Source organism: Monomorium pharaonis, chromosome 1 (assembly GCF_013373865.1).
Source record: "Monomorium pharaonis isolate MP-MQ-018 chromosome 1, ASM1337386v2, whole genome shotgun sequence".
Lineage (NCBI taxonomy): Eukaryota > Metazoa > Arthropoda > Insecta > Hymenoptera > Formicidae > Monomorium > Monomorium pharaonis.
In genome coordinates, this window is record NC_050467.1 from 10,168,864 (window position 1) to 10,195,961 (window position 27,098).

General features: G+C 36.7%; 1 protein-coding gene across 3 annotated transcripts in view; it reads right to left on the bottom strand.

Annotated features, from left to right (window-relative positions):
• LOC105835075 (voltage-dependent calcium channel gamma-2 subunit) overlaps positions 1-27,098 on the bottom strand; it is a 281,672-nt gene that overhangs the window by 32,428 nt on the left and 222,146 nt on the right. For all 3 annotated transcript variants that reach the window (XM_036283197.1, XM_036283184.1, XM_036283189.1), the window contains one exon: positions 23,159-23,236. In XM_036283197.1, the coding sequence (XP_036139090.1) occupies positions 23,159-23,236 (78 nt within the window). The remainder of the gene's footprint in view (positions 1-23,158; positions 23,237-27,098) is intronic.

Sequence of the window (27,098 nt, forward strand, 5' to 3'; positions counted from 1 at the left end):
AATGCATAAAAAATAATATCCCAACAAAATTACTTTTTTAAAAAGGGTAAAAAAAAGCGCCAAATGTTTGGTTTTTTTTTAAGCAAAAAAATTATTGGGTGGTTCAACCTAAGTAATATAAGAAAAAAAATCACAAATTCAAGTTAAAACTTTTAATCAAATTCAACCTAAGTGGTATATACTTTTGGATGGTTCAACCTAACTATTATATACTAAGTGTGTCAAATTTAACTTAAGTAATATACATTCTTGAAATGGTATAACTTTGATTATTAAAGTACCAATTATTTTAAATAAAAAATTATTGTATTTACACACACAAATTAATTTCTCTACACAAATAATGATATGTAAATATTTTGCGCTAATTAAGAATAAACATTACAAAATAATATGAAGAAATATATGCGCCAATCTATAAAAATAGATGTTTATTCTTTGGCTGGCATTCATAGTTTGATTTTTCATTAAACTTGCATCAGACTAAAGATTGATATTGAGATTAAATTGAAATGTAACCAATTAGAAACAAAACCAATATTTTTTAACTTTGCTTTAAATGATCAAATTCCAATTTAATCTCAATCTCAATTTTTAGTCTAATATGGCTTTAAGAGTGTCTTAAGTTTATCTATAGATACAATTTTGTTAACTATAAAGGTAATTTAATTATAAATTTAAGAAAATCTTAAATATAAGGTCAAACTATAAATATCAGCCTTTCGTATTAAATTATTGGCTGCTGCGCCCCTGTAAAATACAATTGTCAGGAAGCATATAAGCAAGAAATAAAGGACATAATATTGTGCTGGCAAATAAGTATTATAATATGTGTTTGGGATTCGAGACTCTTGGAGAAACCTCGAGTTCTAAACATATGATTTCAACAATTTATGTTTATCGCTGGTAACGCGTCGTGCCCGTGGAGTGCGATCCGGTATACCAATAAATACCGCCACTTCGATTGTTGCGAGCCATGATCCTCAAGCTCTGCGGGCGCGTCGGAGCTGCGTGATCGAGTCGTGATCGTGGGATGCTGCGTGTATTTCGTACATGTTTATTCTCCCTCCTGTTATCGGTGAGAATTTGGAGCTATCCCTTGCTGAGCGAACAAGGCAGTAGGCATTCTGCGCTCGCTATCGCCTCTCAAAATTTTCGCTCTGTCAGTTTCTCGGTCGTGCAGCTCGCCGTGCGAAGTTTCGTCAAAGAACGCTAACCACTCGCCAGACCATTACTGCGGGTTAATCGCTTTCCTTGTGACGGGTTATTGTGTGCCGCGAAGATTAGGAGGATCGACGTGTGATTCGCTCGCGAGAGTACGTCTGCCTCGCGGATTTCCGTGCGTCGCCCGCGGTCAAGATCTCCGATCCGACGGGGCGTACCGTCTTACGTTCTGCAAGATTTCCGTCGCGCCTACGAACGGCAGCTCGCTAACGTACTCACCACGAAGATTTCCGCTCGTCTGGTTACTCCGTCGCTCCTCCGTGTCTTCGCAAAGTTCATTATATTGTGAAGTTGTTGGTGTGTAAACCAAATAAATACATTTTGTCAATTCAACTTTGAGTCGTCTCTCTATTAATTATCTGTGCACTCGCCTATTCCTCCAGCGGATTCACGAATTCGCGCAAGTAACGAGCACTCCGCGCTCATTACTGAGCGGTTCCGGCATCTCGCGCTATCGATCGCATTTGCCATCGTTGTCGCGCGAACAATATGACTAAATTACAAATATTACAAATAAATATTTTAATACGAATATTTTACTACAAAAACTTGGCGCCGCTAAATCGAATAATTTGCTAGCTCTCTTTCTTTTTTTGTGCGTGCATCTGAATGTGTGCGCGCGCGCGTGTGTGTGTGTGTGTGTGTTTAGTATATAATTTACAAAGTTATAAGGAAGTGATTTTTAATATTTTAGTTTTTTATGCGTACGTACGTTTAAATGTTTCTCTTTCTCTCTCTTTCTCTTATGCATAGGTGTATAATGTTATATGTATTAATTTAATATATAAATTAGTTTGTAAGAAAGCGATTTTGTATTAAAACAAACTACTATTCGGTTTAGCGGCGCCAAGTTTTGTAGTAAAATATTTATTTATATTAAAATAAAATATATAAGCAATGAATTTATTTGTAACTGGCCTTATCACACGAGGCGGAAAATATATATCACGATATTGAATCAGTGTCGGAACGATGAAATCGTGTATCCAGAACATGGTAATCGTTATTGGGCAAAGCAAATCGCTGAAAAAATCCTATACATATCCGATGCTATGTACATTGAAATTCCTATTGGTATTCGAAGGTGTATCGAATTGGTGATAAACAACATGGCTAAAGTGTTCTTTGAAAATCTTAAAAAAATTAATATGCTGCACACGTACAAGGACTTTTTTTATGCTTGCAATCATTATGATTATAAAGACGGCAATAATAATGATAATTTTGAGCATAGGATGACAGCTTATTTTATCATTCGGCGCGAAAGAGAATGCAAGCAAATGCACCATGAAGCGCAAGACTCGGTGCGGTACTGCAAATCATGTGGACGTGTCACGTGCAAGTATCCTGTTGAAGAATGTGAAGTGATTTAAAAAGTGCGAAAGGACGCTAAAAAAAAGGGAACATTTCGAGCGCGAAGAACGCGAGCTGTTGGACCAAACTGACAAGGTCGCTACCTTGGGTGAGTGTTTCAAGTGGTTGCAGCGATACGACGAGTGCATCGAACGACTCGAGGAACATAGCCGCGTCAAGCGCTCTCGACTCAATGTTGGACAGAGACAATCTTTGGTGACAAGGATGCGCGACTCGCGGGTGAAAAGACTGCAAAGATGTTTCGTGCAAGTCGGCGGTAATTACGCGAGTGATAACCAGTGTTGCACATTTCAGAGTTTTACCACATAGAATACATAGATGTGGCAGGCAGGAAAAGGGGTAGCGCATATTAGCGATACGTCATAGAGAGACGTCACGAGTCGGTTTTAGACGATGTGAGCGCCCTCAGGACATTAACGACGTGGATATGAACTATAACCACGTTCAGTCCAAAGGGTAACTCATACGCACAATTTTTAGGTTTAAAAAACAGTTTTAAAAAACATAAGGGTACCAAATTTCATGAAAATCAGACCATTTTTTGTAATTTTGATCCGCCATATTGGATCCGCCATTTTGAATTTTGTACATCTGACTTCAGATTTGTAATCAGAATCGCAAACCCAGAAACCCCCCGAGTAACAAGTCTCAAGTAATTTCAGAAAGTTTTGCTTTGTTTTTTCTACGTTGCGGCTATAGCCGTCATACGCACTCTTGGCCACTTTTGTTTTTGCGGCTATAGCCGTCATACACAGTCAACTGGTTAAAACAAAAAAAAATAATAATAATAATAATATCGGGGGCGGTCTTCCTACAAAGCCCACTTTGGCACTCAGACCGGGTCCATTGTGCCTCCCCGTTATCAGCTGCCCTAGCGGGGCCCCGCTTCTTTCCAGAAGCGGAGCAGATCTCCCACCGACAGCTGCCTCACCTGGCTTGGTTCCAGAAACCCTGACCCCAGCAGGCGTGTTCTTGGTCCGACCAATGCTGGGCAGTCCCCAAGAATGTGGAGGCTAGTTTCCTCCTCGTCACCACACAACCTGCAGTCGAGCGTATCGCTACGACCCAATTTATGCAGATGGTAATTAAGGTCGTCATGGCCCAACGGGTTAAATAAACTAATGAGTTTTCGAGGAAAACATACACGTTGGCTAAAAGTGGATTATCATTTATTCTTTTCTATCCTTTATTTCTATAGTATTTATTCTTTTTTATATAGAAAAAAATTTATTTAATTTATATTTGTAATTACATTATAATTGAAAGACACGACAGTGTCTCACGCCTAGTGCAGAAAGATCCGCAAGATCCATTAGACGAATCAAGTTTTGTTTTGTTATTTTATTATAACATACATATAAATAAATAACTGTATAATTATATGGTAAATATACCGATCAGGGGAGCCCGCCCCGATAACTTTGGCCAACATATGTTGTCAAGATCTTCATTCTGAGTGCCTTGAAAAGTTTTTAGCCGTCGCTTGTGATTCGTTAAAAAATTATTAACAAAAAAAAAGTTTCATAAATACGACACATAATTATTCAGTATAGGAGTATATCAGATGAGTTTGCAACTTTCCACGTGTAGCGAGGTCCACCTTCTTGCTTACAGAGCGAAACGACGTCCACGCCTGCACTTTACCACAAGGGTTTGCGACATTAGATTTGAAATTGTGGCCAAATAGCGAATTTAAAATATTTAGGTCAAGTTAGAAAAAATACGAGGATGGCGTGCAGGTGGAAGGACGGGGCCCCTCCCCCGCTCACGTTTTCAAGAATCACCGAACCAATTTTATGTCGCTGTTTGGATAATGCGAAAACATTGAAAACGAACAGCGTGGATCTTTTGTAGAGATGTATGTTAATTGTATTTTGGTAAAGCAACGACTTTCACGCGTTGTAAATAGGAGATGTTGGTGGATCTCGCTTTGCGTATAAAGTCAAAAATCCACATGGTACAGTACATAAATACTTTATTCAATAACATTATTATTAATGGGATAAATTTTGCTCATTATTTCAAAAAATGCGTCAATTTTTTTTTTTGTCAAAAGAATATGTTCTTTTGAATAAAAATTCATCAACGTAATGTTCATAATGTTTCTTGCTGAGCCCGTATCGTGGAATTGCGCCACGCATGTCACGCCATACTCTTTCAATATTTTGCGTATGGCAACCAGTTGCAGGATCCACAAAATTTTGCGAATAATTAACACTCATATAAACATAATTGTGTTGACCAATTGAAGAATATCCACGCCAACAATCATTATATATTGTTGTTTCTGGTAATATATGACGCCGTATTTCTCTTATTAATACAGATTCAGTACGATTTTCTATTGGAATTACGAAAATATGACCACTTCCTCGTTCATAGGCTCCAAAAACCCATTGTCCTTGTATAATTCGGCCACGATTATATTTTCGCTTCCCAATTTTAGCCTCATCGATTTCTATTATTTTTCCTGGACCACCCAAAATCAAGTCTTGATTCAACAATTGTGCCAACAACTAAAATACATGTATGTTTAAAACAAATAAATAAAACGAAAAAATATATATTATAATTACTGTAATTACTTCTCGATAAAAATTGGTCCAATCCACTACACTATTTGAATTCATCTCTAATTTAAATTGTAAAAACTGTTGTCGAGGTGGATGTAACATTAAAAAATAGGCAATGAAACGACATGCTTTTATTAAGCCTAATCGAAAACGGAAAAAGAATGTCCCATTAAATCGGCTTCATTTGAAATTGCATATCTTCTTTTGTCTCTTTCTTCCACGAATAACTTTGTAATAATGCCCAGTGCAATGAAATAATGTTATATTTCCATAATCTATTTTAAGAGTTTTCTTACATCGCGGACATTCAATGGTTCGTCTAATTAAATTATTTTCATATAAACGCACTATTTTTTCGTAATTGTTGGTTATCCCGCAGAAAAACATAGTGATAGGGAGTCATCGTACCTTCATTATACAAAGGTTCTGAATTTCGACGACATTGAGTTTCCAATCGCATTAAAAGACGAATCATTCAATATCTGCACGTTGCTCCATGAATGTTTTCCATGTTGCGTATGGCAAAGTTATCTGATTGCCTTTGTTGTCGCCAAGTAGTATTTCCACATAGGATATAGGTCCCACGCTGATTCCAATATCCAAATATTTGTATGCCGTGGCGGTTAAAGCGTATCTCTTTCCCAAGATGCGTGGAGTATAGCGCGGCTGCGATAATGTTCTGTAAAAAAGAACATAGCGAGCTATAGAAAAATATAAGATATTAATATAAAAAAAAATTTTTTTTAATTATAAAATACTTACGGTCGTACGCCTCGTTCTGTTGGATCAGAATGTAATAGTTCATGTTGTACGTTTCTTTTCGGGAAGCTTTTGAAGTCCGTCTTCCACCGATCGACTGAGGAGCAACGTTGTTAGGGAGATTTGCTGTCCGTCTTGTAACACACGAGTGATGTGGTACCGTTGTCAGAACTCTTCTTATATTGTACACCCCTCCACAAATTTCTTAGTCCTTTGTCTCAACTGGAGCACTCACTCCCGACAAAATTACAAAAGCGTTGCCGGTGTTTCAGCTAAATCACGTAATTATCTAGAGCCAAACACGTGAAACATTTTTAACGTGAAACGTTTATTACAACGTTGTCAAATCTCTAGCAGCAGAGAATTCCACCGCGACAAACGCTCTTATCTTTCCTCACGTAACCAAAACTGACATAGTACATGTATGAGCGGGGGGGGGGGGTAAAGAACGGCATTTTTTTATGTCAATACCTCTAATAAAAACATGTCGGCTTTTCAAAGGCATCCCCGAAATAGTTTACGTCTAATAAGCGGGATATCAGTTTATTTCTGATAAGCGGTTCTTTCCGGGGACCCGTGTGACGTCATCCCTCCCCGCCGTAACATCCCCCGCGCCTACAAGTTCCCTCCGCACACCCGCATCCCCCTCGGAGCTCCCGAATTAGAACCGGCCTAGTATTCCTACTGGCGGCTATGAAAGCAAAAACGAAAATAGGAATGGGTTTGAAGGGAAGGATAAAAAAAAGAAGAGGTCGAGGAAGAGGAAGAGAGTACTACCGATAGTGAAACGCTTGCCGCCGTTTCTACCGGTGCTGGGATCACTCAGTTTCTTGATCGGTGGAGCCGTCGGTATGGCGAAAGCCGTAAGCGATCGTAAGGTCGCTCGTCATCATTTGGAAGAGGTGCAGCGTCACAATCGCGCCATGAAGGGTCACTGTATTTTACGCCATATAAGAAACGCGGAGGTGGAATATCGATTGGACGAAAGAGAAGTAAAAAAAAACGTGGACTGAGATACGACACATAGTGGTCCAGAATTTAAAAAATTTGGCCAAAGTATTTATCTTATTTATATATGTATACATTTCTAAGGGATCTTTATACAATAAGAAAGTTATTATTTTAAATAATGTATATTTTTTGCGATTTTCTCCAAAATAAAGCGAAAACGAGCAAATCTCTAAAGGATTTTTTGTCTTGGTTTTTCAGTCCCCTACACACTTCCGAAGTTTTTCCATTTAAATTGGGGACACCATGTATAATATAATTAATATTAACAAATAAAACCACTAGCCTTTATTCATCTTTTATAAGAAGATTTTTTACATCAGGATTCATTTTTCTTCGTTTTACAGAACATTTTTGAAGAGAAGATATTAATGAATCAGAAGTAAGTAATAATCTTTTAAATAAATCTTTATTTGTATTAATCCTGGATGTTTTTCTTGTATGATGTTCTCTGTATCTTTTAATATTTTTATGTGTGTGGCCTCTAGAGCTTCTTCGGAGAGCAGTCCAATAGGAAGTATTGCTTCTTTTACTATTGATGGTCCATGAATTAAAATTTTATGTATGAAAGGTAGCATATAATGGTAGAATATACGATGGATAAAGATTTATGTATAACTTCGCTGTTTTTTTACAATATTTATGGAAAGTATAAATACTGATTGGATAATTACTGGGTAATGTTTATAATATTGTTACGCCCGTGCTGGGCGTCCGGTGAAGCGAGTTGCTCTCGTGGGATGCTCTCCTTAGGAACGGTGTTGTTGACAAGCGCCTGTCAGATTTAGCTCGGAATCTTTGGCTCTAACGGACGTTTCGCGGCGTGCTTTCTCTTGTATTCTTCTGTTAATAACAGTGTGACATTCTTACATCTCCTCGGTGTCGTTTTTTTTCGCCGCGCGTGTGTGTGTGTGTGTGTGTGTGTGAGTGAGTGAAGTAACGAGACATCACGGAGCCGTTACGCCACGTGCGCGTAAAAATATTATACCAAACCTAATAATAAATTCTTTATCTACACCTAAAATTTTAATGTACCAAAAACTAAAACATAAAATTACAAATAACTTTGATAATAATATACAATTTAAAAATATGTTGTACCCCTCGTTGTGAGTACGATTTTGGGATCGCTGCCAGAGATCTCGCGAGGAAGGTATTTCGTCACCTACACCGTTATTTGTTTTGAACACTTTTATTCTTGTATTCAGTTACAATGGGTAGATCGCGACCTCGCAAGGCAGAGTGTCGCGTCTATTAGCTCGTTGTCCACGACCCTGCAAGGCAGAGCGTCGTGGTTGTGTGTTTACAATAAGTTATCTCGGCGATACACGACCCCGCAAAGCAGAGTGTCGTGTGTAGTCTTAGTTTGTCTACTTCGGATTGACCCGATCCTCACCTTCTTTCGCCGGTTTATATATCCGATAATTCGGTAGTTGGATCGAAAGAAGGGGAGGATTGCGTAAGGGCGTAAATCGGTCAGTATTCCAAATTATTGCTTAGACAGCAAGTGCTGTCTAAGGAGCATTGCGCTAATTGTCGAGCGGATTGCGCAAAACCTCGCGCGATGCGCTCGATGCTGACTGCAGCTGACCGACTTACGTCATCGTGTTACTGACACCTTATCGTTATGAGTGTGTCACTCATAACAAATAACAGAATAAAACAAAAAGAGAATAAACAAGAATCAAATTTTTAATTGCTGCAATTAAAAAAAATGATAAAATTATTACATGTAATTATTCTAAGTAATTTTCGCAGATTTTATAGGATTTTAAGAAAAACGTCTCGCTGTGTTGCCGTCATTGGTACTTCCATAACCGGGTTTTGGAATGTCTACTAATAATCCAAATTGAGTTCGAAATTTATTTTGTATTATTCTTTTTCGTATTTTCATTCTTAACTTAGTATCGTCAGATGTACTTGTCTAAAAATATTAATAAGTAATTATTAAATATATTGAAAATGTTAAATAAGATTTAAAAAAGTGATAAAATAATTATAATACTCTTACTTTCCACTTTTTTAAATCTAATCGGTAAGATATATGGTATGTAAAATGCATTCAAAGCATTTAATATGAGAATGAAGAATTGATATTCTAAATTTAAGTTTTGAGGGATCTTCTAATCTTTGTTCTATATTTGTTATATTATTCATTTCTGAAATTTTTGCACCACAAATAACACTGCATAATGGATATTTCAGTTAAAGCCTTACATATCTGTAAATATAAAATTTTACTTATTAAAAGGCATAAAATAAATTATAAAAAATCAAATTACCTTCCCATCAATCATGAAAGTTAAAGAAAATTTCACTTTACAATTGTTTGATACAAAAGATTCTAGATTGTTTATTTGTTGATTTATATATTGTTCTTCTTTTTTTTATGTGATGATAGTTTCTTGAAGCCATTACAATTTTATGGGTCTACAGAAACGAGTAGAAGATAAACGAAAATTTTTCAATATAATTTTTCTTTTATTGTATCATTAACACAAAAAAAGTGGTTGGTCCGGCAGATAAATCTAATCAATCCTTATGTATTTTAACCCTCTGAATCCAAATTCAAGGTCAACATTGCTGTTTTGGCTCATTTTTTTCTAACCTTCGATATGAGATACCACAAAACCGGAGAAACATTAATGACAAAATCGAAGATCTCTACAAAAATTCCTTCTGTATCGAAATCGCGAACCAAGAATCCGATTGGGTCCCCAAGAAAATATGTAGTTCTTGTTATAAAATGTTGCGAAGTTGTGAAAAAAACAAGACAAAGCTGAGCATGAGAGTACCTGCCATATGGAAGAAAACGATGACCAGAGAAGATTGCTATTTCTGTATGACAAGTCTGATTTTCACAAAAAATGTGAAAACCTATTATCGTGACAGAGAAAGAGAACATCGGCAATATTTCTCTGCAGATGAAGAACATTCATTAGTCTATTGTCACGATGTTATCGGATTAATGAACAAGCTGAAACCTGGATGTTACAAGTCTGATGACTGAAGACTATTCATCGATTCTTCTAAGAAAAGCTTGAAAGCAGTGTTGCTGCGCAATACTAATGTATATGCCTCCATTCCTGTAGCTCACTCGGTAGTGATAAAAGAGGAGTACACAAACATGAAAATAGTTCTTGAAAAAATTAAATACACAGAACACAGATGGCAAGTTTGTGGGGATTTGGAAATTCTCACCATATTATTGGGTGAACAATCAGGTTACACAAAAAATCCATGCTTCCTATGTGAATGGGATAGTAGAGATCAAACGAACCATTACATAAGAAAAAATGGCCGACAAGAACGTCTCTGCAACCTGGATCTAAAAACATCATAAATGAACCGTTAGTTGAGCCTTCAAAAGTTCTTCTTCCACCTCTTCATCTTAAATTAGGACTCACGAAACAATGAGTGAAAGCTTTGAATAAAGGTGAATGCTATCAGTATTTATAAGAAAAATTTTCCAACATTTCTGATGCAAAATTGCGGGAAGGAAGTTTTGATGGACCTCAAATACGTAAAATGTTGAGAGATGACAATTTTGTCATCAAAATGAATAAAGACGAAATAGCAGCATGGCTGAGTTTCAAAGGTGTTACAGAAAATTTTCTAGGAAACCACAAAAGTCAAGGTTACAGTGAAAGGGTAACGGAAATGATAGAGAACTATAGAAAATTAGGTTGCTTAATGAATCTTAAGTTGCATTTTTTTGATTCTCATATCGACTACTTCCCAGAAAATTTGGGTGGTTATAGTGAAGAACAGAGAGAAAGATTTCATCAGGACATCAAGGAGATGGAGCATCGATGTCAAGGCAATTGGTATGTGAACATAATGGCTGATTTCTGCTGGACGCTCAAACGAGATGTCTCTGTGAATGGGAAGAAACGTAAGAAAAAGCCATTGCACCGAACCTTCAAGAATAAAAGAGTTAGATATAATAGAGAAGGGGAGTGAATGTTCTACGCTATTCATTTATAGAAGTTCAGACTTGTCATACGTATTAAATTTTCCCCGGGTGTCGCGGATTAGGCGCCGATTGCGGCGGAATCTTACCCACAGATTATCAGCTGTCTTACGCGGTCCTTCTCGGTGTCGCGTACCACAATCGGCGCCGTGAGGGGCAGCACGAGCCGACTCGCGTGGATCGGAGCACAAAGTCGGCGCGTGCACGATCGGCGCGATCCGAGACTGCTGAGATGCGCAACCAACCACGGTTCGTCCTTATGGCGTGAGGCTGGATTGTCCAGTCCGAACGCACCACATTAAAAATCACGCCGTCGTTGTGTGACCGGGAGGATCGAGCATCGGGGAAGTCGGATTTCACGAGACAAAACAGTTCCAACCGCCGTAAAGCACGTTCGATAATATTTAAGCATCAAAGTATAACATCTCGATGATAGTGATCTCCGGAGCTTGAACAATCGCTCCTGACGTCTCTCCTGACGGTACTCCATCCTCTCATCAGGAAACTGCACGTCGAGTGTACGTGTGACGTAATAATACGAAAGAACGATCTCGGCGCGACCGGCTACCCGCCGCAAGCGCGAAACCATCGCGAGAGACTTTTGGTGACGTGCGACGCGATAACCCGTCACGCACGGAATTCTCGCGCGCCAAATTGTACGCGTCTCGCAGACCGCAAATTAGCATCACAATTTCGCTCACTCCGTGACTTTTCTGAGCGCGGCAATTCGGACATGCGTTCTAAGCGCAAGACTGTGAATTTTAGTGCAAATAAATATTGCATTAACATTATTCTGTTATTCAAAATTCAGTGACGTTAAAGTGTTATTTACCCGTTACGCTTCTCGAGGCTCTGATCGGAGCCGAGTTCCACCCTCTCCTTCTCCTTCGACAAGGGGAAACGAGTTACAGCGACATGTGTTCATAAGACGGACCCTTGTCTCACGAACACCACGTAATATAGTTACGCAAGCCTGCACGCTCCGGATTATATATTTGTGATCCAACTGATTTTACAAAGTGTTTTTTTTTTAGGTTAGGAAAAAATGAGCCAATGCAGCAATTCTGACCTTGGATTTGGATTCAACAGGTCAAAATACATAAGGATTGACTAGTCTGGTCCGCCGGATCAACCACTTTTTTGTGTGCTTGTGTAATTAATTCTAAAGGTACAAGAAAAGTTACAAAATAAATGCTTTCATCGCTAATTGCTGATGTTTTCCATTTCTGTTTATAGCGAGATTGACTTGAACTCCCATCAAAGTCCCATTTACATTTTAATGTTAGATAATTAATTGCAAATAGGTTAATTGCAAATAGGATGACTAAGAGAATACTGCAGAAATTAAAAAATTCTGTCACAAGTATGATTGAGGAAAAATTACAATTTTACTTCACATTTTTCTTTAGTAATAGTTATTCTTTCTGGATATGCAATATTTTTGGCTTGTATTATATTATTATATGGCCAATATAAATTATGATTTTGTTGTTTCGCTGCATTACGTATAAGAATGTATTGTTGTTTTGTGAGATTAGCAGAGACAATAAGTGAAAGAGCTTCTTCTGGAGAAAATTTTGAAATTGCTATTTCATTTTTCTTCAATTTAGATAATATTTGTTCTGCTTTAGTACCACTATTAGTAACTTTTTTTGTAAGTTTTGCAGCAGCCTTATTGCCATCTGCACGTAAGTTCATTGATGCCACATAAGATAGTTCCGCTGTAGTTTTACTTATCCGAAGAATTTCAGTTTTCTGTCGTTTACTTCTTTCACTACATTCATCCAATTTCTTTGATAGCCGACCACAAATGTTACTGGATGTATAATTTCGATATATACAATGTGGAAATTTTATCTCTTGATGTAACCATATTTTACTTTTACATAAGAAATGTTCATTAATACGCATACTATTTCTCCATTTTTTAAAGTATATATGAAAGAAATGCGTTTTTATATAAGATAATATCCCTTTTTTTCCATCTTCATCTTCATTCAAATTAAATAAGTCGATTAAATAATATAGAACGCGTTGTTTCCGCACATGTTTTGATTCACCTTTATTTTCGAAAATAATTATATGAATATTGCTATGACTTACATTTATCAAACACATTTTTAGCCACACTAAGCGAAAACGAAGAATTGATTGTAAAGTATTACTTTACTAATGGTGTAATACGCAAACTATAAATAATTAACTATATTGACAAAAAACAAAAGAATTTGCAAAAAAGAAGACAAAGCTGTCACTTATTGCAAGTCTGCAGCCGACTTGCTCTTTTCAGTCAATGTTGTTTATTGTTCACTTCTTTTATTTCATAGTGAAGATAGGCAATTAGTGAGATCAGCCGCCAAGTTCAAGTGAATAGTCCAGGAAAATTAGACTTTTTGGGGGAAAAAATTGATAACTCAGGTTTGACTGTGCGTAAAGCACAATTAATATGTGTAGATTAAAATAGATACATTTGCCACTCTCAAAAAGCTGGGAATTATTGCAAAATTACGAGTTGAAGTGAGTAAAAAGCAGTTTTTTGCTTGCGTCTCGTAAACTACAAACGGAATCGAAAAAAGTTCCAAATAAAAGTTGTAGATATTAAGTAGAACTACAACAACAAATTTGGATCATTAAGATTGGTCGATTAGTTTAGTTGTAAAGTAGAAAAAATCATTAAAAATGGCCATTTCTTAAATTGTTTATAACTTTCTTAAAAATTAACTCAAGCATTTGAAATTATAGGGAAATATAGCTTTTATGACGATAAAAAAGTGTACCAAATTTTATAAAAAAATATTAACAACTTTTTGAGTAATGTTTATTGTTATTCCAAACGCGCTCCACTAAAATTTAATTTCTACATTTTTGAGACCCTGCAGGAATCCGAATCAAAATTTTTTCTTTTCTTAAAAAGTTGCAGTATTATATATCGGTATTGCGAAATGCGTACAATGCAATTAAGTGTCTCAAATAAACATGTAAAAAATAAGTCTAATTAACAATTAAATAACTTTTAAAATATTAACGCTTTCAAAATGGGATAAAATGCATTTGAAAGGTGCGATTTTTCTTTAAATAAAAAAAAAAACATTGTCCTAGCTTGCTTAGAAGCCGAGATAATTTTTTTTTTAATCACTGTTGCTATACAGTTATGAATATTAAGAGCTGAAATTTTGACAGCATCTTATTAAATAGTTAAAGTAACTTTTCCTAAAAGTTCAAAGCGATTCATAAAGACTGACCACCGTAAACGTGTTAACAAAGGCAGTATCAACTCGAGAACGGCGGCCGGCGACGCCCCGCGCGCGCGCGCATTTTGCCTGCTAGCGCGTGGCCAAGCGAGCGCGTACAAAATTGATCTGGCGCGTTCAAATTACTTCAATCGTTAATATCTCAGGAACAAAGCGTCCTAGAAAGACAATTTTTTTTTAAACTGGGCTATCTCGACGAGACAAGATTAATGAGCTAAACTATTTTCTTATATCTCCTCAAATAAACGTTCTAATTAATTTTTTTCTTTTCTTAATTATTTATTTCACGCGTTAAATATGTATAAATTATTTACCTATGCGGCATATGCTTTAAGTTAATATTTTATATATAATAATTTAATTTTTTATTATTTTTATTGTAAGGAATGGGTACGTTTTATATTTTTTTGCATAATTCAGTGCAATTAACGAACATTTAAATTAAAAAAAGAACATTAGTGCAATTAATAGTAATATAACTAAAACATTAAGTTCTTTTTTAATTTAAATGTTTGTTAATTGCACTAAATTATGCAAAAAAAAATGAAACGTACACATTCCTTGCAATAAAAGTAATAAAAAAATTAAATTTTATTAACTTAGAGCATATGCACACGCCGCATAGATAAATAAATTATTTATGTTTTAGTGCTATTATAAAATTTGTTTCTATCTTCTTCTGTCGTAATGTTCTTCGATTTGGTTTTTTCTTCTTTCAAATGATTTTTGGGTATTCGTTTTGAGGCGCGTTTTTATGCGCTTGATGCTGACTGTTGCAGCTGACCAACTTACGTCATCGGTGCTACTGACACCTTTCTTATCGGTATGAGTGTGTCACTTATAACAATGCATTACAAAAGGGACCCAGAATTTGTGACATACAAAAGAACTTTTTATGAACTCTTAAGAATCCTTTTGGTGCAGAAATGAGTTAGAAAAAGACTTTATTTCAAAATTTGGGTGTTCAAAAAGAATTCTTTTCGAATTTATTGTGCTATCTGGGGTAGTTACACGTAGTTATATACTTTCGTTATATTACATTCAAAATAATTACTTTTGGCTAATTATTCGAAATTTTTGATCAGTATATAACATCTTGTTATGGTCTGATATTTTACAACGAGCAGCTAGGAACAGCTAGTTCTTCTTTTCATTTTTTTTATGTATCGTAAGTATTGTTATGAGATAAGGAAGAATGGGTCACTCTGCGTCACACTTTTTATATTAATAACTTTATTTATATGCATTTATAAAATTTTCACTATTTCAATAATATATTAATAACACAAATATAAATAACATATACTGCATTTTCTTTTACAGTATATGTTAGAATACGATCTTATTAAGTCGTCATTGAAAGGAATAAAGTTTATAAAATAAAATATTGTTGTAGAAGACAATGCGCAATGTCAGTTGTAAAACAGTATAGAACCTGAATATAAAATTATCTGACTTTAAAGAAATGTTTCTACATTACCAATGCATTTTTATAAAATAACAATTATAGATATTAATTTGTGGGACATTTTAGATAATGTTCTATATGATTTAAAGAATCTACTAAAAACTCGAAAATATGACTTTTGGCCAGCTTTTTTAAATTCTAGACCACTGTGCTACGCTCAATTTATCCATATCCGACGTCACGACGGACGAGCAATTCAAGTCAAAACGCGCGCGTATTTTGTTTTTCAGAGGAGTTTATACGCGACGGTTTACCGATAAGTGTGCGATGCGCGGAATGCAGTACAGTGAATTTCGACGACGAGAAGGGTTCGAGAACGCATTGGCTTACGTGAAAAAAAAGGAAACAGCCGTATATTTCGATACTTTCGGGAACCTCCGCAAGAACTCGTGTGGTATCTCGGTGATAACGTCGACGTGACGTACAATCTTCGATCGGATCAACGTACGATCAGAGCATCTGCGGTCAACTGTGTTTGCGATTTCTTCGCAAGTTCTATTGGAAAGAATAACTTTGCGCGTTCGAGTGAAAGTCAATCGCCATGTCGCTGACACTCACGTTGACCGGAAGTAACATCTTTGTTGCGAGCTATTTTCCCGATCTGAGCGATGGCAAATACGAGTTGGGTCTCGCGAATTTCGAGATTTATAACACGATCCCGAACGTTCACTCACAAAACAATAAATTCTACTATGACAAACGACGTGATCGTCATTCCCGAGGGATCGTGCGAACTACGCGCAATCGGACAATATTTTATAGTCGGGGTTACGTACAAACGTTTGTGAAAAATGGATAAATACTGGTGTTTGTGGATTCGAGAAAAGGAATGCGATAAAGGATAAGAGCGACGGTTATTGCGTGTGCGATGACGATATCGTCGATGATGAGAGTCGATTGATCGTTCTTCGCGCTAACGAGAATATCATGAGAACCGAGATAAAGTGAATAACTGTATCGTAGTGCAAGCTAATTTCAAAGATTCTAAAGTCGTTCATCGACGGTTCAATCGCGAATGCTGCACGTGATGTTGAACGTGACGTTAACAAACTATTGCTTTTACAATTTCGCTCGTTTTATACAAATTTCCTCTACTGCAAAATACGACTGTTGTGATAGATAGATAGATAAATATAGCTTTTATTGTCATTTTTGGGTAAACTCTCTAAGAATGATTCGACAATAGAATACAGGCGCAGAGTACAAATGAGACACAAAGTTTAAGCAGTTGATCAAGATGTAAATTGTAGTCGCACGAAAGCAAGATATAGTAGCGCAGTGGGATAAATAGCTAGAGGTCGCAGAAGTATTACAGATTTAGTGGACGACGCAGAGGCGAACAAGAAAGACGTGAGGTACGGATTGATTACAATTAAAGATAAGAATATATTTCTATACATTTAGAGAAGTAGCGAGAAGTGTCGCTACAATAGCCCGAATATGTAAACGACGCAGAGCTGTTTGAAGTAGAGGATAGAAGCAGGTAACGCCGGTCGCGAGCACATAAAGACTACAGTAAGAAGTATGAGGAAGGATTAATTTAAAGATGAAAGATTCAGGGAGGAGAAGCGAACACTAAAGGAGTGCAAAGTGAGAGGAAACTAAAGAAGAACAATAATAAGGGACTCGAAAAATGATTACATTTTAAGCATAACTAGATAAGTAGAAAGAAAATTAGTGAAATGCATGGGTGTATAAACGCGTAAAAGAGCGAGCGGCAACCAGCAGGACCGGAGCACAACTCGCTAGCGAAGAGCACAAGCGTCACGGCCGTCACCTCAACCCCCCGCAGATGGCTAAAGAGACCTCGTCGGAAGGAAGTCAAGGAGTCGGACGTTCTGAGGTGCACGGGAAGGGAGTTTCATAGGGAAAAAGCGGTGCATAGGGAGGACTGTTGGTACGTGGATGTTCTGCAGGCGGGAATGGCAAGGTCGTGTGGTGAGACTCGCGAGGCAGCATGACCCCCTCACACGGAGTTTGATGCAGAGGCGGAGATTGTGAACGAGATAAGGTGGAATACCGGTGCGAAGCAAAGAAAATAGGAGACAGCCGACGAAGTAGGCTCTTCTGCCATCGGCGGACAGCCAACCCAGGGAGTTGTAGTAATGAGACACGTGTTCATCCCTCCGCAACTTAAATATGAAGCGCACGCACGAATTCATTAGACGCTTGAGTTTGAGTTTTTGCTGTCCGATGAGATCAGTGAAAACCGCAGAGCAGTAATCGAAGAGAGGAAAGATCAGCGAGGATACGAAATTTGCTCGCAGAGCGGTAAAGAGGCAACCCTCGTAGAGTTTTAATCTCCAGAGGGCTCCATTGACCTTGCAAGCGGTAGCGCTCACCTGCTCCCCCCAGTTTAATGTGCTGGATAACTGGATGCCTAAATTTGTCGTATGGTCGACCAGTTCTATTGGTGTGCCGTTTAATTGCAGCGAGATAGAGAAGTTTGACCGGATGTAGTTGACATAGCGAGCGCTACCGAGGAGGAGCGCCTTGGTTTTAAGAACGTTTAGTGCAAGGCCATTTGTCGAGGACCAAAGCTGAACAGCAGTGATGTCCTCGCCGATTTTCAAAGCGGAATCAAGATCGCAAGGAGAGAAGTGAAGGTACATCTGCAGATCGTCGGCATATAAGAGGTGATGGTAGTGCGCGATGGAAAAACGCAGATCGTCAATGAATACGCTAAATAGGAGCGGGCTTAGTGCTGAACCCTGAGGTACGCCAGATGTGATGGGCAACCAGGAGGAAAGGCCACTTGACCCCCTCACACGCTGCGACCTGCCGGATAGGTAGGAGTGGAACCATTGTAGGGCAACGTCCGAAAGTTTATAGTGTGAGAATTTACGCAAAAGTAGATTGTGTTCCATAGAGTCGAAGGTCTTCGTAAAGTCAAACAGGATAAGAAGCGTAACCATCCTCCGATCAACTGCGAGCCTCACATCATCTGTGAGTTTAATGAGTTTAATGATCGCTGTTTGAGTGCTGTTGCCCTGTCGGAAACCAGTTTGGTAGGGATCAAGGGAACAGTGGAGATGCAGGTGGGTGGATAACTGGTCAAACACAATTCGTTCAAGGACTTTGGAGAGGTAATAAAGAAGAGAGATAGAACGGAAGTCGAAAGGAGATGAGGGGCATTTGATTTTGGAAAGGGGAATCACAATGGAGCGTTTCCAAGGTAAAGGGAAGCATGATGAGTTCAGGGAAAGATTGAGGATGATGAAGAAAGTAAAAGGGAGGCTATCAAGGAGGAGGCAGCGAGAAATGTCATCCGAGCGAGCTGCGTTAGAGCGGCTCTTGATTAGCGCTTTTCGTAGTTTCGGGAAAAATGAAGGAGAAGAAAAAAATATTTGGATCAGCTCCGAAAACCGGGGGAAGAGAATCAGAGTAGAGGGGGGTAACGGGAGATGATACACTCACACCGCAGAATGTAGCAAGCAATAAAGGTGTCTAGTGACACCTCGCGTGTGCAATATCGTCCGGTCTACATACTAGGCGTCGCACCGGGCAATGCACTCGGTTGCTTAATAAAGAACACAAAAAATCTCCTGATTTTGGGGTGGAATCTGCATAGCCAGCAATTGCTGGCTAAGCAAGTGCACTGACCGAAGGCCAGTGACCGCGAAAGTATTCTCCCCGGTTATACGCCAAAAATCGGTGTATATAAACACCGATGTAAAGATAAGGAGTGGGCTTACTTGTACATCATTCAGCGACGTATGTCGCTCGACATTACGTATTTGTCACGGGTTAATTAAGTAACAAATCAGTGTGACTAAATTGAAAAAATATACATTGTGTTAAAACCACTATCGGCTTATCTCTCACGGAACCTGACCCGAGGAGTTGCGACAGCGATCCCCAAATACCGTGTCTCTTAATAAGGGGCACAACACGATTAAGCATTCGTGAGCAGCAAAGACAACAGCGGAAGTGAAAAAACTGAAATACGTTATCGTCGCATTACAAGCCGAAAAAAGGAACGTTCTGATGAAAGATGCCTTCGTATTTGACGACTGCAAGCTCATCAATGTAAAATTATACTTAAATTCGGATTTCTATCCATACGACGACATGAATCTAGATATCGTTAATAACAAAATCGCCATATGGTACGACATATACGCGAAAGTTCAAAAGGTTTATTACCGACGCGACATTGACGAAGTGTATCTAAACGTAAACTCCTTTATGAAGTCTGGCCCATTCATGGCGATCGATTGTTCGCGTCAAAACAAAGCAATAAAAAGTGACAAACATTCTGCGGAAAATTATGTAACATAACATCTTATGTGGACAAGGAAAAAATCAACAGCGGATACTCTGCGGGAAAAAATTGCGTAGTAATAAATAAATTACATCTAGTGAGGGAAATAACATCACGTAAAGAGTGATATAAAAGATCTTATCGGCAACAACAATGTAAAACAATTGCTAGATCACTTGTCACGATGTCGTACGTGCCCGTTTTCGCCGACGTTTAAGACGTTTATCATCCGTGAAAAATTCGTGGAGGTGGTAATAAGAGAGGTAGCCGTGCTACGAAACGGATAAACGTTGACGCATCAATGATGCGTCGCCGATGCCATGACTTGGGATCTGCTGACGAGAACCAAGAAGTCACAGATAGGGTGAGTGATACAATTACTGTGCCCTGATGGGTTATTGTGTCCCTTTGTTTATTTCTACTTTTTGAAGAATATGTCATTGTTGAATTGGCAATTCAATTTTAAAAAAATAAAGTTTATATATCAATTAATATTTTTAAACTAAAAACAGGATACTATTTAGTAATATAAATGTAAAAATAAATGTAAAAAGAAATAACGGAAATTTCTTACATAGATTTTACGAGAATTATTCGCAATGCTTAGCAGAGACGTTAAAGAAAAGTAGATAACATACGGCTAAAGATTGATGATACATGATAATATGTTAGACATCGAAAAAAATTTATCTGTTTTCGAATACCGTCTATTATATTAAATTAAAAACATAATTGATTTTTTACATATTTTTATTTATAATTATTTAATTCAGTAAATAACTACTACAATTATGTCTTGTATCTATTACTGTGCATAATATCTAAGCTTAATCTAAGCGCTAGTTTGCAATTACTGTATCCCCTCACGGCAACAAGTTAACTTCAAACGTAATTTATCCTCGCATTGATATTAATAGCACAATTTTTTTAATGGTACAGTATTTTAAGCACAGAAAGTAGCATAAATCATTGCTTCTATAGCACAGTAATTAGTGGATATCTAATATCTACAACATAGCAATTATAAATTAGTATTTTCAGACCCACACTATAGCATCAACATTCCCTTTTTAATTTCATTATTATTCAAAGATTTTTTTAATGTTCCAAAAGACGAAAAATTTAGTTTATGATAAAAAACTTTAAATTATAAATAAAACTTATTTAAACATAAAAAAAACTTTAATTTTTTAAAAGACTAAAAGCGATAGCAGCTGGCTTAAAAGGCACAGTAATTGTATGACCTATCCTATGCTGATTGATGGCGAATCATTATGGTCTCGAATGGAAGGACGGAGACGTGGTGTACAAACGCGCCACAGAAATCATTCGGCGCACCCTCTCTGACGGATTGACGAACAGAACGTTTATCTACGTAAAAGGAATGGAGAAAAGACACTGGTTGGAGGAGCTTATTGATAACTATGTCTGCGACGTCGACGCAACGATCGAAACGATAGACGCTGATTGCGAGGACATCGGTTGTTTGGAAACTCTCACCGCTGTTCGATCGTTCCGATGCAAACGTCACCAAGCATCACTGCGCGATAAAAAACGTCTGCAAACTACGCCATTGATGGACGGAACAAAACGATCATATAAACATCATTACGAACGAGTCAGTATTATAATCGTGATATATTTGAGTAAAATATATTGTATCTTATTCCTTAAATGTTTTATATATTCGATAAAAAAAAGATTGTAACCATTCTATATACATACCCAGCTAGCCAGGCCTGTTAAAATCACATATTGTGAAAGCTTTACAGCAAGGATTGTTTCAATTTTGACAACAATTTTATGACAAGTAATTGTCTGTTGCTTTGTTTTCTAAAAGTTTTGAGCAAATTTACGGCAAAAGTTTTCATTACATGATGCTGCAAATAACAGAGAAAGACTTGTACATAAATATTACGTATAGAAATTACAAGATTTGTTCCGACACGATAGAATGCAAAATTTAAGCAAATAACAGAGCAAACCTTGCTACACGACATGACAATAAATTTATGGCAGAAACAGGAAATCTTGTTAAGCACAGAATAACGGCAAATTAGTAGCAAGAACAAAATAAAACTTGCCGAGCATACTTTCGCAACAAAATTGCGACAAGGTGTGTCCGTAAACAGCTTAGTTTTTGTTGGCAAGGCTTGTCGCAAATAGTATGACGCACATTTTATGCAAATAACAGGGTTGCATTACCGGGTTTTAAATTTTATTTCTGACTTTACTATCTATCTCGAGATGGCGCATTTCTCGTGAAAAAGATTTACCTACTGGATTAATAAAAGGGGCTCGTCGAGAACAGAGAACCAAGTACGATTGCACCATTTACATTTGATATTGAACTAATCAGTCTAATATTTTATTTTTGTTGATCTAAATTTCGACAATATTTGTTCTGTTCTTGCCACAAATTTGCTATCATATTGTGCATAGCAAGGTTTGCCTTGTTTTTGCCACAAATTTACTATCATGCTATGTACAGCAAGGTTTGCTCTATTCTTGCCACAAATTTGTTATCATATTGTGTACAGCAAGGTTTGCCTTGTTCTTGCTGCAAATTTGTTGTTATGCTTTACTAGCAAATTTTACCCTGTTATTTGCTATAAAATATGCGTCATATTATTTACAACAAGCCTTCCCAGCAAAAGCTAAGCTTAATGCGGACACACCTTGTCGTAATTTTGTTGCAAAGGTTTGCTTGAGTTTGCGGCAAACTTCGCGCAAAGTTTGCGTCATTTTGCTAGCTGGGTATGTGACAATAAAAAAATAGAAAGAACAAAACAAAGATGTCTGATTATTTTTCTGTGCCAAATACACACTTATATGTAGTCATATATAATTGCGGTCTTAGTTGTGGTTTTTACGGACCCTCCTTATATTAGAATTTTCGTAAGATTATAGCGTCTTTAATAATATCTTGTCGATGTTATATGTCTATGCGCGATATTATCTGCATTATATGTCACATGACAATATATTAGCTGACTACGTAGTCAGAAAATTTATAAAAGCACTTCTAGATGACGTTACTATCACTAAAAATTTTCCCATAAGAGTTTACAACCTCTGAGGTAAAGCAAAGCTTATTCATATGATGTTCAATCATACAGTGTCTAATTGCGCAATAATCAATAATACGATTCAACCGTTATGTACCTAAACGTATATACACTATATTTTTATTTTTACAAAATAGAATAATTTGTAATAAATGGATATTAAAATTTAAAAAATTAGTTCAATATTTTCACTTACTTAATATTTTCACATTTAAACTTGGATCCAGTTTTATTTGCATATCTGTTGGAAACATATTCAAATATTTGCATTCATCTGAAAAAAAAAAAAGATATTTGTTAACAATTTGTTAATAGAAGAATGTAACTTTTTACAAAGTTTTGAAATTATCATTTAGTATTATCAGGTAAAACAATTAATTACACAGGCACATTAAAAAAAGTTGCTTATATGATAGATTACACCACCATGCCTATACGTTTTTGGGATTGCTGAATCCGAATTCGTTTTACCCTATCAGGTCAGGTTTTGTTCCTAACCTCAAAAAATATTTCAAAATTGTTAAAATAGCTTTCTTTTAAATTAAACAGTGAACATTGACGACTGAAATCTGTAGACAATAAACTACTTATGTTTTTAGAAATATTGAAATTGAATTTTTAAGTTGAATTAATCTTAACAGATTAGAATTCCGTTTCAACTCTAAATATATCACAATTCTCTATTTAATTTTTTCTATTGTATCTAACTCTTTTACTCTCAAAAGATTTATGACGTGGCTTTCTTTTACGTTGGATTCCCTTTCATACATTTTCTCTTTTCAAAGTATAACAGTAGTCAGCCATTATATTTAGATCATCTTCCTTGATGGTCGACGCTCCCGTTACTTATATATTTTGATGAAATCGTTTTCCTTGTTCCTCATTTTAATCTCCTAAATTCATTGGAAAATAATTAAGATGAGATTTAAAAAGTGCAGCTCCAGATTCAAACATCATAATTTTCCAAAGTTTTCCACCATATCCATTACTATTTATTCGTAGTCGTCACTTTTATAATTGCCCAAAAAGTTCTCTACAACTTTCTTAAAATTAATCCACGCAGCCTTCTTATTCATTGACTTAATGAAATTCTCATTCTTCAACATTTTTCGAATTTGTGGTTCATCAAAAATGTCTTTTTTTAGTTTTGCATCAGATATTTCTAGGAATCGTTTTTTTAAATACTCAAAGCATTTTCCTTCTCTTTTGAGTGGCTTGACGAACTCCTTCATTGGATCAAGTTTTATAGAGGTGGAAGCAATACTTTTTGGGGATCAACCAAAGGGTTAGCAATGATGTTCTTTGAACCTTACTCAAACGAAGTTCTCTTTGGCCATATTTTCTGTTTATAGTGATTGTCACGGTCTCGACTATGGCATAAACATAAGAAGCAAGGGAAATTTGTAAACTCTGATTGATGACTTAATATTATGTTCAAAATTTTAAGATCCCCATAGATTTGTCAGTTATGTTCTGAATATTTGATTTTTCCTGGGAGTCAAACGTAAAAGAATTTTAAAGTATTTTTGAAGTTAGGGGCAAATGGTGACATGACAGCATTTAGTAGTTAATGAATTTGGATACAGCGACTAAAAACGTATAAACTTAATGGTCATTTATTTCTCAATCTAAAAAGAGCTGTTTTAGCGATTTTGAAATATTTTTTCAGTTAGGGACGAAACCTGATGCGATGGGGTAACGCTGACAACGGATTCATATTTAGCGACCCCAAAAACATATAGGTATGGTGGTGTAGTCTATCGAACATGCAACTTTTTTGGTGTGTCTGTGATTATTATTTCTGATATTTCAGATGTGTCAATATTTCGTACAGTTCTAATTAAAAATAAAAGATTTTAAATAGAAGACAACTTTGAAATCTGTAATACATATATAATCGATGGTTTATAGCAGGTCTGACCCACGAACTGTAGTTCGGACTTCTCCGTTTTACTTACTACCTAAATAGATGATTTAAGAGAGAAAAAGACAAAACGAGAAGAAGAGTGATATTCTCCTCGTGTGCGTTGTGGATGTCCGCCAGGTCAAACCTGCTTTATAGCAATTGAATAAAGGAGGATGTTAAAAAAGGTCGATTTTCCGACTACAAAAACGAACCTAAAATTTGAGTTCCATGATATCTCTGAGCCGTATAAGAAGTGGAAATGACAGTCTTTTTTTCTGGAGACCTGTAGAAAGTGTCGAAAATCTGTCAAATTGATTGAAAATTGCGTCTATCCAATAGTTTTTAAGATTGCTAATAATGTTTCAATATCAGGATTCCGAAATTCAAAATAGCAGATTCAATATGGCGTGGCAGAATCAAATATTGTCACGAATACCACACTCGACAAGGGAACCTCGCGAACTCAAAAATTTTAATGAAACTTGGCATTTATGCCAAGAGGGAGTAAATACATGAATTTAGAAAATATTAAAGTGATGCTTTTTGTCGCCAGTGGTATATAAAAATAATAAATTGATAGATTTATTAGTCGACTGTCTGGCAATCCGTTTATTAGAGACACAACGTTTCGACCATTGATTTTGATCCTCTTCAGGTGTACATACGAAGTTTAATTAAGACATAACAGTTTATACGTTTTCGGACCAGCGAAGATAAAACATGTTCTATAACACAACGTTACAATACCCACGGTTAATTAAATTTTATATTAAAAAATTAGATTAAAATGTAAATATTAAGAATGTTCAAAACTTACATGTCATTTTTAACATGATATGCACTAAAAGTAAATTGCGATTACGCGGAATCCGCACCGCACAAAGTTCACAAAACTCTCGGAACGTCGCACGACGGCCAAATACCTGCTAGCCTGTCTCTACACGAAGTGGCAGAGGGACGAGTTCTTTTCGTTTCGCGGAATAGGAGAGGAGGTGTCTCGCATTAAAACTCAATGAATTAATAGATATGAGAATCGTATTGAAAGTAAAATATTAAGAGCTTTATACGACAAATACATAATAGCCATTCGACGTTACTCTAGTGTACGACTTTCTCGTATTCGACATGAAATCCACAATATATCGAAACTACACGCTACTAGCTGTACTCGAAATTTGACAATAATTCTATTATCGTTACAATGCACGGGCTTTAACAGCGGCCGGGATAGGCTTCGCCTCATCATGCGTATCTCTCGTAGAAGCTCCCATTCACGGAAGTTCGCCTTGGTATCAAGCACATGGTTCGGACTCTCGGTAGGTTTGTGGCGAGTGAATCCCGGTAATATCGCCCTACGCACTATCCCGTCGCTATACTTTATTCTCTATACAACTTGACTGTCGGCTCGACGTGTTCCCCGGGGGAAGGAGACAATAGGCGAAATTATTATTATCTAAGAGACGGAGATCGACACGGCCCTGCTACACGGTGACTCTAACCTCGATATATCCCGGTTATTAATTCGCCCACAGAACGCTCGGTAGGATAATTATACAATGATTTCTCACGAAATGCCGGGCCGGCCGTCTTCGTCCTTACCGCGTGGTCGAAGTGATGGCCTTACAGGTAGGGTGACGTTGTCGTTGGCCGTGGAACCGCTCTCTATGTCGTCTCGCCGAACAGTGAGACGGCGACAGTGGGAAAAAACGCGACGTTAAGGGACAAAAATCTGTACTTACGTCAATTTTCAATCGAATTCAATGAAATTTGGTATCCTATGAGTTTTTTGGTCGCTGAATCTGAATTCACTGCCAAAAATTAAAAATTCGATATAGCAAATCTGCCATGACTAACAAAAGTGCTATCGAAATGGTTATTTTGGTTGGGATATCAAGAAATCTGTCTATATCAGCAAAAAAAATTTTTTGAATGTGCACTAGACTGTTATTAGTTAACTGCAAAAATAAATCAATTTATTTAAACAAATAAATCAATTTATTTAAACAATAATTAAGCCTTCTCACCGCGTCAAGGTTACAGTCTACAAGGAGGGTTTAATTTTTTTTTACATTTTTTAAATTTTTGTACGTTTTTTTGTATTTTTTATATTTTATATATTATTTTTATTATTTTAATATAGTTTAAAATTATGTTTTATTCATCTTCACTTTCAATATCATGTTCTTCACAATTACTGAAATTCACTAAACTCTTAGCTTCATCGCTTAAT